The sequence below is a fragment of the Phoenix dactylifera genome, chromosome 1, assembly GCF_051530095.1.
Source record: "Phoenix dactylifera cultivar Ajwa chromosome 1, Ajwa_hap1_PhDact_Kaust_v1.1, whole genome shotgun sequence".
Taxonomy (NCBI): Eukaryota; Viridiplantae; Streptophyta; class Magnoliopsida; order Arecales; family Arecaceae; genus Phoenix; species Phoenix dactylifera.
In genome coordinates this window covers 32904752-32917413 of record NC_143190.1, presented here as the reverse complement: position 1 = coordinate 32917413, position 12662 = coordinate 32904752, and the positions used below count along the sequence as shown (strand labels likewise).

Below are 12662 nucleotides of genomic sequence, written 5' to 3'. Positions count from 1 at the left end.
ATGAAAAACCCAGACCGACTTTAAAAGCACAGCATAAAATACTTTATTGTCTCCAAGTATGAAAAAGATTACAATATCCAACTGCAAAAACACCCCAAGCCTCACAAGGAAGCTTAGAGTATTAAGTAATCTGTAAAAAACAATAAGAATAACATCTAAGGTTTTTCTCCATAAATACTAATAGGATAAAGGAATGGTAGAGATGTCCATATTGCCGCCTACTTCGTTTCACTTGGCTGTGCCATTGGGTTTTTCAGCAGCAGCTCCAGATGGGTTGAGCTCGTCCCAAGCCTCAATCCATGTAACCATGGCGTCTGCAAGCTTGTTGAAGTAAGGATCAATCTTCCCGAGCTTTTCTCTTACCTGCTTGGACAATTCAATGTAGCATTTCTGAACGGTGGTGCAGTCCTTTGAAAGGACAGCAGACTGGAAGAATGGAATCAGCTCTTCTTGCCAGAAGATACCATTGTATTCCTTTTTCAAGTTCACAAAAGGATTGCTGGCCTTGCTGTGCCAGATGTAGGGTAATCCAGTCTTCACACCCAAGCCCAAGTGGTCACAGATCACCTGCAATATCACCAATTATAGGTTACAGGCACAAACACTTGCATTGTTTTTTTTCCCCCCTTTAAGCAGGACGAAGAAATGCCAATGTTTCTAACACCTTCAGGGAGCTGTTTGGATAAAAGACATAACTCATAAAACATGATTCCCTGTAACGCTTGTTTGATGAAAAATGGAGGGAGTTGTTTTTTCATACAACTCATTTTTCAGGTTTTATAACATCAATTTTGGCAAAACAGGTTTTAAGGATAACAACCAAACAGCTATTTTTGAAAAATGCATTCATTTTTTTTTATTGCAAACCTGTTTTACTAAACTTGTTAACCAAACAGGGCCTTGATGAGCAAGCTTCTACAAAACTGGCAAAGGAAAACAGGAGTCATGCATTATACATAGAGCTACTGACCTTGGTACACCAACCAGCCCACATATCATCGTAACGCCCAATAGGCTGCCCATCACCCATAAGTCCAAAGTACATTGCAGGGCCGATCAGCTCACGGTCGAAAGCCAGATTCATCCCACACATTGGAAACAAAGTCCCCTTGGGGATTGTAAGAACTGCATCCACGTACCTGATAAACAAAAGAGAGCCACTTAACAATTAAGTTTGGATTGAACAACCAATCATAAACCAATGGGTCCTCCAGCATTATATGCTTTGCTACCTGGTGTTCCTCTCACGAGGCTTGACAAGCTGAGTGGGAGCATCATAGTCAGGAATGTTGAGCCAAAGTCCATGAGAAACAGCAGTTGCAACACCTTCTCGAAGGCTGAAAGGGTATCCACGAACGAAGTCTACACCCTCCCTGAAGGGATCATAAAGGGTGTTAAAGAAGAAGGGAGTTGAAGGGGCGAGGAGATTCTTTATGTGCTGCTCAAGTGCATTGATCTCTTTGCCGGATGGATCCTTAGCAACCTGCAGAAATATAATACAGTTGTTTATATCTAGTGTGCTAGGCCAACAAATTATTGTAAGCAGATGCATAACTTAATCATGTTGCTATTTTAAAAATATAGACAGGATAGCCAGGCAACATAGGTATATGAAGGTCGCATGGGTCACACATGCAACCATCATTCTTCCAAAAGTAATTCAATCTTTTCAGTCTATATACAGTTATTAATAATATTCGTGCCAATGAATTGCAATTATATCAAAATCAGCAATCCTGAAAATGCAAACCAAGGAGATGCAGTTAAACTGGCTTGTCATTTCAGATCCAAAAATCAAATACCATAATTTATAAAGTTTTCATGTTCATGCAGCAAACTGCAATATGATCAGTCAATTACCAATAAAAAACATTTCAACTAACAACATCACAACTGGATCCTATAGATCATGATGGTATTATTTGACTTGTAGGTTTCATGAAAGATAAATGCTGGCAAGAGTCTAAAATCTAATTGGACCAAAAGTTGCCAGACATATCAATCAAGATGCAGCCTTAAGGTCAAGAGTCAATTAACTGCCCATGCCATCAAGTGACACCGCTGGTCCACACTGAATTAGGTTTTTCATGACACAGTTTTGGCCTATTCACTGACAGGCCATTTCAAGGGGATGTAACATCGGTTTGATAAGAACTTTAGTGTGCATATATGAACGAAGATGAAGCTTTTATGGGTAAAAAAAGCATAAACTATGATTATTTATAAGAAAAAACAAACACAGTGAGAGAACCAAAACAAAACACAATGAAAACATACTAATAAAGATATGACAAAAAATGAGAGAACAGACATCAAACAAAAAATTCGCAATAAAAAAAGCACACACTATGATCAACCAGCCTAATGTTGCGCAGTAAATCTCAACGTACAAAGAGAAAAAACACAATGAGAGAACAAATGAAATACTATGATTATTTATAAGAAAGATATACGACAGTTTGAAGGCACATACTTAACCATGGATTATGAACATAAAAATTCTTATAAAAAAAGAAATAATATCAATGTTTATCAGTAACAAACGCTCCAATTCTTAGACAATTCAGAGAACCAAAACAACCAACAAACTCATGCTGGCCAAAATTCCTAATGAAAACATATAACTATCTAGTTGCAAAAAAGACCTTAACAGCGGTTTAAGCTAGGGAAAAGACACTTGATCCGAAGAAGCCACCCATAAAGCCAGCAAGAGCTTGGAAGGTTATTAAGACTGCAGGGTAAATTTAATTCAGCTATATCTCATAGAGATCACAATGCAGAACAGAAAAGAATGATGTAAAACCAGTAAAAAGCAGTGTCAACAAATCCCGTTCAAAGAGGTCCATCATACTATTCTGGATCGCATTTTTCATTCAAGGGGAAAACAGCAGCAGCCTCAGATTTCAACCTAACAGGAGGAGATCATTTTTACTTAAAAATCCAATCTAAGAAACAAACTTTTGTAAGGATTAAATAGAAAAATCAGGCAAATTTAAAACAAAGATCATTGAGCAAAAGATGCTAAAGATCTTTACTTTATATTAGAAATAAGAAAAGGAAAAACAGCTAAAGATCTGTGACAGCAATACCCATTTGCAAAGGTTTCGATGTAAATAAGGCATGCAATAAAATATATATTCTTTAATTTCGTCAGAAAAGCATTTCTCTCCCCATCCTGAGTCCTAACATCACGATCATAATCAATATCATAAAAAACAGTAAGCAAAAAAATTCTTAAGGACGAGCAGAATTAAAAAAAGGGAGGGGAGGAGGGGGGACGAGAAATCCTCTGCAAAACGCGATCTTTTTTACGCTAAATTAACACAACCGGGCCCACAATATAGATCCGCCAAATCCAACAAAAGATCCGTAACTGCCGAGCCCAAGTTTCCCCCAAATCCCCACCCCAAATGTAAACCCCAGACCCAAAACCCCACGAGAAAAAGGAAATCAACAACCCTCCACCCCCAAGGAAGGAGAAACGAGATCACTCACGAAGCAGTCATCGTCGATGGTGAAGATGTACTTCTTCTTGGAGACCATGTAGCCGAAGCAGCGGCAAGCCGAGTCCTTGAAGGAGATGCAGGAAGCCTTGGGACCCAAGATCCGGTTGATATCGTTCCGGTTGTACAGTTCGTAGTCGAACCCCTCGGGGACTTTAATCGTTTTCGAGGGATCCCCATCCTGAACGATGATCAAGTGGTACGGCTGGAAGTAGGGCCTCCACATCTCCAAGAAATCCAGGTTCCGGATCGTCGGGATCACGATATCGAGCTCGTCCTTCAGAAATGGCGTGCTTGGGATCGAAGCGGAACCCGCCATTGTTGTCTTTCTCTCCTAGATCGAGAGATGAGAAGACGAGGACGAGAGGAGAGAGAGAGGGACCAAAAAAAAAAAAACAGCCTCTTTTCTTCGCTCCAAGAACAAGAAGGCAGTGGTGGAGGAAGAGAGCATCGGGTTGCATATAAAAAGAAGCACGGCACGTGTCAGCACGTGCGGGGGCGGCGGGCGCGGCACGGAAGAATTTCCAATCCGCATACAGTATCTCATGGAGACGCGTCATCATCCAACCATGTAAAAAGGCGCGGGCTTTGACGAGATGGGTGGAGGATTATGCGGACGTCCGCACCTGAGATTTGTCCGGGACGAGCGACTCGGTCGCGGTCGCTGGTATTTGCACGCGTGTTGAGTTCTGTTAGTGTTTCAGACGCGTCGTCAACGCGTTCTGAAATTACCTCCCGGTGAGCGGATCCAGAGTCTGAGGGGCCTTGCGCACTAAAACTTCATGTCTGGTCGAAAAATGCTATGAAACGACAATAACTGTTAGAATTCTTTTTTTTGGTTTACTTTTTTAAATACTATTCTAAAAATTTAAATTTACATGAACATCACCTAAAATTTATATTTATTTCTATACTATAAAACACTATTTTTTTACAAATATCTTTAATATGATGATTCTTCTAATACTATGAATAAAAACTATATCTATTTTAATTAAAAATAAAATAAAATTTTGAAATTATTTTTTTGTCTACCATCACGATCGTTGTATAAATATTTTTTTACATATCTACTAATTAAGAATATTTTATTTATTTTAATTTAAAATTGTTAATTTTTTAATATCGTTAGATGGCGTAGGTAATATATAAAAATAAATAAAAAAAAAGATAGAGCAACAAAATAAGCAAATATAAATTTTTAAAAATTATTTAGATAAAATTTAATATTTAAAAGAGTATTTATGTATTTTTTACATCACACCTGCATGGTGGAATGAACCCCGTTAATGCCGCTTCATTTGTCGGCAAAAGAGCCGCGTGGAAATCCAATTTCTCCGGGAGCACCGCTATTTGCTACCAATTGGAGACCTTTAGGTAATTGAAAGTGGGTATCGTAGGACCTGTTCATTTAGTTGTTATGAAGAGTTCCATTGACGTTTTCCCTTGTACTTGTTTACATCTAATGATAAGTAAAAGTGCATTAAGTTAATTATTTGGTGAAATGATATTTTTATTATGCAACAATGAGTTGATCCTAAAAATTATATAAATACGGGAATAATTATATTGAAACATTCATTGTTTTTAGGATGACCAAGTTCCATAAAAAGAGATCCTATTTACGTGAGATTGTAGTTTACCACTAAGGGATTATACATCCATCCGCCAAATATTGTATTTTCTCAGTTGGTTTTTATCTCTTGGGAGCTACTATTTTTTTGTTTCTTTAAGACCAATTTTGATGAAAATGTACATAATAAAGAAGAGTTTTGAGGGGCCAATTTTGTTATTAAAATTTCAAATAACACATTGGTGGCAGCAAGTGGAGTTAAACTTTACGAGGCAATAGTTTCTATAGTCAAATTGCGTGTTGCAGGAGAACAAGAGCGGCTCAATGCATTTGAAAGCTTAAGGCGAACTCACTAAAAAGAGTCTTTTTTCTTTTCATTGTATTTTTGAGGTTTTTCTCGCAGTGGGTCGGCCTAAAGCAAACTCACTACGAGAGGCATTTTTTCTTTCTATTTTATCTTTGAGATTTTTTCTGTGGTGGATAATTTTTGGGCCGAAGCCTTAGGTGACCATCTCAGTTGCTTAAAAATTAGACCAGCCCTACGTGGGAAGACTTGATATATATAAAAAAATTACCTAAATGCTTCCATATTAGATAGTTATCAAGTCCACGAGGTGCGGAGATGTTCTGATTTATTAATACATGATTGTTGGTGATGGCTTCCGCTCTATTTTTTTATGAGGTGACGTATGTTTTTAAGAAAGCTAACAGTAATGCTGGTTGGTCGGCGATTTAACCTTATACCGAAATTGGTATTAATCTCCACGAACCCGCAAGGCGTTGTCTCGTAGTTCCAGCTACAGTCAACTTGCCACCGGCATTTATAAAGAACTAGCATCGTCACCGACGGCCACATGGTCCCATGTCCACCGGCGTATGCGGTCAATTTGGTACTTGGCTAGCTGTTGGAATCCGTATCATTATTGCCATAAAGGTTCTTCACCGAAATATTTTAAGCTGATGGACAACGGTATTTGAAATCATACATTAAATAATTTATTCCATTTACACTGTGTGGTATCAATATATTAAGTGGTCCATCAACTATAAATGGGCTGGAAAGTAGGGACAGCAGTTTACTGCCAAACGGAGCGGGCAATTGGAGAGACAACTCATACGCGCTTAATTAGCACCGCCCAATTTTAAGCATTATAATCATAATATATTATATCAGTCCAAACTAAATGATACAAAAAATACACAGTTCGATACTGATACTCAATATGAATGGCATACCGATATTCTGTATGCCAAAAAAATTCTACATTATATCGTACTGATATTGTGCTAGTGCAGTACCGATATGGAATCCGGCTTATAGAATTCTGTACTTATTTATAGATGTCTTTACCATTTTTTTCTTTTGATAATTAATGTATTTATCTTTTAAGAGCAGTAATATATTGATTACTAGGCCAAAGCCCAATTAATCTGCATTCAAGAATCAAGTGTTGTAGCTATTAGACAAAATTTAGGCCAAGTTTGGTAGGCATTAGGTCGAGATACATATATATATTTTTTCCTTTTTAACACTGAAGGCAATGGTTTGGAGTTTAAGAAAAGAATATGCATCTAATCGAGCAATAGTATAACTTTACATCAAGTTTGGTAGATATTAACAATTAAAACATATTTTCCTTCGGCGTTGAAGGAAATGGTTTGATTTTAGCGAAAAAAGGAAATGGTTTGCTGTAGCAAGAAAAAAAGGAAATAGTTTGAAATTTAGAAAAGAACATGCCTCTAATGAAGCAATATTGTAAATAGCTACTTTTGGTTATCTTTTTTCTAGTTCTTTGTTGGAAAAAAAAAAAGACTCTTTTTCTTATGTAAATATTTGTACATATGCATGTGTACTATAACTAATTTGTTTTTAAAAAATTACTTTCTTAGGGTTTAGAGTAAAGTTTCACCCCATGGTTCGTATGTAGGTACAAAATTTATGCCTGATTTTTTCATATAACATAGGCTCCATATGTTTTTTTAAAAGTAAATTACAAAAACTCTTTCGAGTTTAGAGATAAATTATACTTACACCTAATAGTTTGAAAAACCTACGCTTACCCTCCTCAAATTTTTTTTATTCAATACTTTAACTTATAACTCAATGCTACATTAGATAAACCATTAATCTTAAATGAAACCCAAATATCACATCAGAAAAAAATTTAAAAATAATTAAAATAATCTTAAGTGACATAACATGTAAGGGCACAAGAAAATATGTATATTCTTCTCTCAATCTAAGAAAAATTTCAACTTTTCATATGATGTAAATATTTTCACTGATACCGTTTATTTAATTGAATAAAAATATAAATTTTGCAAATTATTGAATAAAATTGTAATAAATATAAACATTAGAGAGATTTTTCATGCCTTAGCTGGCCATTGATGTGATTGGCATGGTCAACTTTCTATGGCTGAATTATTCATGCTTGCTTTTTTGCTAATAGATCTAGAGGGGGGCGTCGAGGAACGTGGTGTTATGCTTCGAAGAAATTGAGTCCACATGCGAACTTTTCCATATAGATGTGGTGGTAGATTTCCACTGGTTGAAGACTTTGAACGTTACGTGTGGAGGCAAACAACCATGCAGAATATTAGTCTTAGATGCGTGGTCACCCAACTAGCATTAGCTAGTATGCCAAAGACTCACATTCACGAATTCCACAACGCAATTATAGGGACAACTAAAAAGAATACGTGGATGATTATAATAGATTTTAATCTAACTAGTATCATTTATGTTGAAATTAGCCTCACAAAGTCCAACCCTTGAATCTATTATTGAACTTTAACTTAGATTGTAGAATTCATTGCCGCTTGAGGCAAGGGGGCATGGGTTTGATTTCGAAAGATACCGAACCTCCTTTTGGATCCCTCTGCTCTATGAACATTAGTCTTGATTTATTTGGGGACCTTTCTGACCAAGGTGGAGAGAGATGCGAGTATCCAGTAGAGGGCAGGGCTACAAGAGAGTCGGATTGGATTGGGGATGAACAAAACCAAAACCCAATCCATATTTGAATCGACTCAAAAAACTGAACCCAATTCTAATCCAATTTCCTTCAGATTGGATTGAAATGGATATAACATTAATTTTATCAATCCATTAAATTTCTCATATCAAATTGGATAATAAATAATCCGAACATGAATTATAACAAACATATATATATATATATATATATATATATATATATATATTACTTGATTACATCTTAAACATATTATACAATAAAATAATAGTAAGCAATATATAGACATCAATGAAAATATATTCTACATAGAGATTGGTAATCACACATAATTATAATCACCAACAAAAATCACTAAAAAATCATATCACGGGAAGAAGACCAATTTTTATATTCGAGGAGCGTTTTGAAATATACAGTATACTAGTTTCGAATTGGTTCATTTCGGGCTCAAAATCAAAATCTAACAATCTAGCTCCAATCCATACCCAAAATGGGTATCTTTCCAATTCCAAGCGTAATCCGAACAATTTTGGTTGTGGTTGGACTAGATGAATTTTCGGGGTAGTCTCAAATTGGAAGCGGCCGATTTAATTCACTTGCAACTCTAATAGGCGGTGGGGTTGGAATCTTTGCCAATCTAAGACATACACACACAAATAAATGGGTACATTTTCACTAGGCCCATAATCAAGGGTTGTTGAAGCATGGTTTTCAAGAATTAACAATCCAGTATCATTATATTATACATTTACTACTGGACTTCTTTTTTTCAAGAAGGAAGAGATTCTTAATTTGGGGGATCTAATGGCACCCTCACTCTACACATGAGCCATCCATTTCTAAATTCTGGTCCAGGTTTGTTATCCGACACTAATTTCATATGCTGCCGTGTTCCAACTGGCACGTAAAGTGGGGACTTTACCTTTCGTTAGTGGGTCAATATTGGGACTACCAATGTGACAGTTGGTAGCATATCACGGCAATCAAAGTTTAGGAAAGAAAAAACAAAGAAAAATTCAAACAATGCCAACGTAAGTTTGAAACCTATCATTTGGTAGTCATTTTTCGACTCACACCACAGCTACCGCTGATGAAGGCATAGCACAAATATGAATCCAGAAGTGCACCAATGACATAAATGGTTACTACTCATTGCTTCAAAATATATGGGCTATACTAGATGAAAACATTATCTAGCCAAATATATTTATAAAGAGACTAATGAAACTATGGTTTGGGTAGTCTCGTATGTGACAAATAATTCGAAATATGTTATATTTTAATTTTTTATTAAAAAACAGACCATAAACATAATATTTAGATCTTCGTAGTCAGCCGGGATTTAGATGCCCTGTTAAATGGTACCCTTTTTTTTTTTTTCCTTCTTGTACTTTTTTTTTTCTTTTACATTGAGATATACTTACACAAACTCTGAAATATCTGATCACTGGCGAAGTCACAAAAGTTGAATTGAACTCTCTCATCACTCCCAAAAATTTCTTTTGAAATGACTTGACGCGGCCAAAGGATCCCACTTGGCGCACGCATTAGCTCGTTGAATTGTTACTTTCAATAAGACAACAGAGGCGGTCCCCGTCTACATCAACTTCAACCTCAAAACATCTGGTTGGTCCGTTCTTCTTTTTTTGTCATCAGAAGGTGTTTGCAGCATTTGCAGAACTCTTGAACAACTTAAAGAGGAATTTTAAAGTTGTCAAGACTTTTTCCAATTAATTGGAAGTTCATTTCTTCCCTTACCTGCACTCTGTTTCGAAGCTCTTCTTTCTGCAGCCAGGAGACTCAAAAGGAGGGGTGCTATGGGTCCTTCAGCTTTGTTTCTCGCTCAACCTCATAGTCAAAAAGGGGTTGTCTTTGGGGAAATTGAAATCTTCTACATGGCTGTTTTTATTTTCAATATACTTCACATTCTTTTCTTTTCTTTCCCTTGTAAATTTTCTTTCATTCTGCAATAAAATTTATGTGACCAAGTGATAATTCCTTAGCCTCCTTTTTCTTTGTGCTCCCATAATTTGAACAGGAAAAGTCACACTAATTCTTAATAAACTTAGGCTGGCGGCAAACGTGATACACATGTCAAGTAAAATTTCCCATGCTTGCTACATAAAGCCAATAATCTCGGCCAAACTTTTAATTCTTTTTTGAAACAACATTTTGAAGGCTGTATGCCACTTGGTTAGAGACATGCATACAAAGGAGTGGTCGTGTGGGCCATGGAGTTGTTAAGATGTCAAAGGTAGGTGGAATGCATCCATTTGTGACACACTGTCGTCTGTACAATGCCTTCTATTTTATTTGTCATCTTTTTTTCATTAATGTGCATTGCTTAGTAATAGCCAACCACAATTTTTTCTTCTTTTGATAAATTGGATGATTTAAATTTATCGAGAATAAATATACCGGTAGAATCAAAAAATAAAAATCACTAAATGGAAAGAACTACTGAAGAAATTTTTAACATAAATCTTGTATGATTTACCACATAAGATATCTTCCAATAAACTATACTATTAGCTTCTCTGTAAATATATAAAATCTCAATTGATAGATCTTGTATGATTTTCCACATAAGATGTCTTCCAATCAATTATACTATTAGCTTTTATGTAAACACATAAAATTTCATTTGATAGTGTAAGAAAATATAAAATATATGAATAAATCTATCTCATCCTATAAACTTAAGCTTTTGGGACAAGTAGTAATTTTAACATAGTATCATAGCAGAAGTCCTGCGTTTAAATTCTGTCTCCGCACTCGTGGAAACTGGAAGGGGGCTAGAACTGCTCCCAGGGTCAACCCATAGCAAGAAGGAAACTACGCACTTAGAGCCTAAGCCAAAGACAAAAAGTGAGGTATCCACAGCTAGACAATGACCCGAGTATTAGCTTTTGCCACTCAAAAACTTTAGGGTGAGGAGTTGCATTTGGTTCTCCTTTCGAGTGCTTCAGTTTTGACGCATGTTCTTAAAATTTTAAGAAAGAATTAGCTGTTAGCTTCCTGGAAATCTTGTTTGATGCCGGACTTTGACATGAATAAACAAAGTTTCAATCAGTTGCTAGTTGTTCAGTTTGTTTTAATCAAAGTGTAGTTTATTGATAAATCTAATGCTACACCCAAACTTCGACCGTAGAAATTAATACATTAAACGACTAAATCAATTGCCATATATTGCACTAGCTCTTACCATGAGTGGCGAGCAAAGAAGGCTAGACTTGGTCTTACAAAAGGTTTTGGCTTGATCAACGCTTAAGCTTGTCATGATGTAAGTTTAAATATAGCACTTATGGAGCAATTCTAATCATCTTGTGGAGACCAGGGTCTAGCTGACATACAGATGCAGGATGGGTCAATCCTCTACAGCCTAACATGGCTTTGATCGAGTCTACTTTGATATGTTTTCTTACGAAGGAACACTCTGATGTGCTTAATGCTTGTATTGTCTAGTATAACCTTACATGGAGTCCAAATTTCTAACATTTTCGCTCCACGATCAATTCTAAGTCGATGCATCATAACCTCATCCGTCGCGTGCCATCCAGAACTAAATTTAATTTTGGGCTCAAGCTTGGAGTGTAAAAATCAGGCCAAGAAAACATTACATTAGTTGAGCATTCCACTTCAAACATCCTAACTAAAAACTCATGCCAAGGCTCAATATTGGCAAGACTTGTTAAGAACTACTAAACCTTTTCTTTAGTCTAGCCATGGAGTCTTTAGTTCTAGTTTTTGCCAGTATCTGCTGACTGATTGACCTGGATATATTTCCGTCATCATTTCATTTGAAATGTTGGCGGCGATTCTATTGTTATTTTTAAAAAATAAAAAATAAAAAAAATACTAAACTTTTTTCGATACTTTTTAGAGCATATATCGACGCTTATAAGCATTAGTAATTTTATTGCCGATGCTTTAGAAAGCGTCACAAAAGCATCGATAATACGAAAGTAGAAAAGAAATCTGCCAGACGCTCGTAAAAAGCGTCGCTAAAAGAGCTTCCATCTTAGAAAGAAAATGTGGCATATCACTTGCATATAATATGTCTAACCTACCACTGAAACAACAAGAGCCTAGTAGATGATGAGACTGAAAGCCTACCAAAACCAAGCAAGGATTGCATGGATCAATAATGGAGTTCTTAATTAGAACTTCCCTGAAGGCCATATGGTGAAGCCCCGGCTCGGTTGCCATCATCAACTCCAGTGTTTCTGTTGCAAGGTTCTCCTTCCAAGTTGATCTTCTTCGATTTAAATCCTCATTGTCATCATTAACTAGCTCTCATTTGCATGTCCTTCCAATAAAAAAGTTGCCCATAAGGACAGCGTTTTATCTTATGGGTGCTGCCAAAAATGCCATATTGAGCATGGGATAGAACTCGTTTTGTCTTTACAAACTATGCGACTAGCTACCTCTCGGTGTAAATGAGCTAAACGCTGTTGAAATCACCACTTATCCTACAAGCTTAAGCTAATAGGATAAGGTAGATTTATTTATATATTTTATATTTTCTTACACTCTCCCTCACATGTGGGCCGGACTTTCCTTTAATGGGTGGGCCCGGGGTTCGAACTCAGGACCTCTGCTCTA

The 12662-nt window shown here is 36.4% G+C and overlaps 1 protein-coding gene across 1 annotated transcript; it reads right to left on the bottom strand.

The window, feature by feature from the left end:
* Positions 1–19: 19 nt before the first annotated feature.
* LOC103722878 (UDP-arabinopyranose mutase 1) lies at positions 20–3947 on the bottom strand. The gene is made up of 4 exons (XM_008813584.6): positions 3496–3947; positions 1233–1483; positions 971–1139; positions 20–567 (listed from the first exon to the last, which is right to left on the bottom strand). The coding sequence occupies exons 1-4, from the start codon at positions 3820–3822 to the stop codon at positions 229–231; spliced, it is 1086 nt and encodes a 361-aa protein (XP_008811806.4). The 5' UTR covers positions 3823–3947; the 3' UTR covers positions 20–228.
* Positions 3948–12662: the final 8715 nt, after the last annotated feature.

Coding starts and splice junctions, on each gene's coding strand:
- LOC103722878 (XM_008813584.6), bottom strand. CDS start 3,822: ATGGCGGGTTCCGCTTCGATCCCAAGCACGCCATTTCTGAAGGACGAG. Junction 1,484..3,495: donor CCATCGACGATGACTGCTTC/GTGAGTGATCTC, acceptor ATATTTCTGCAG/GTTGCTAAGGATCCATCCGG. Junction 568..970: donor GGGCTGGTTGGTGTACCAAG/GTCAGTAGCTCT, acceptor GTGATATTGCAG/GTGATCTGTGACCACTTGGG.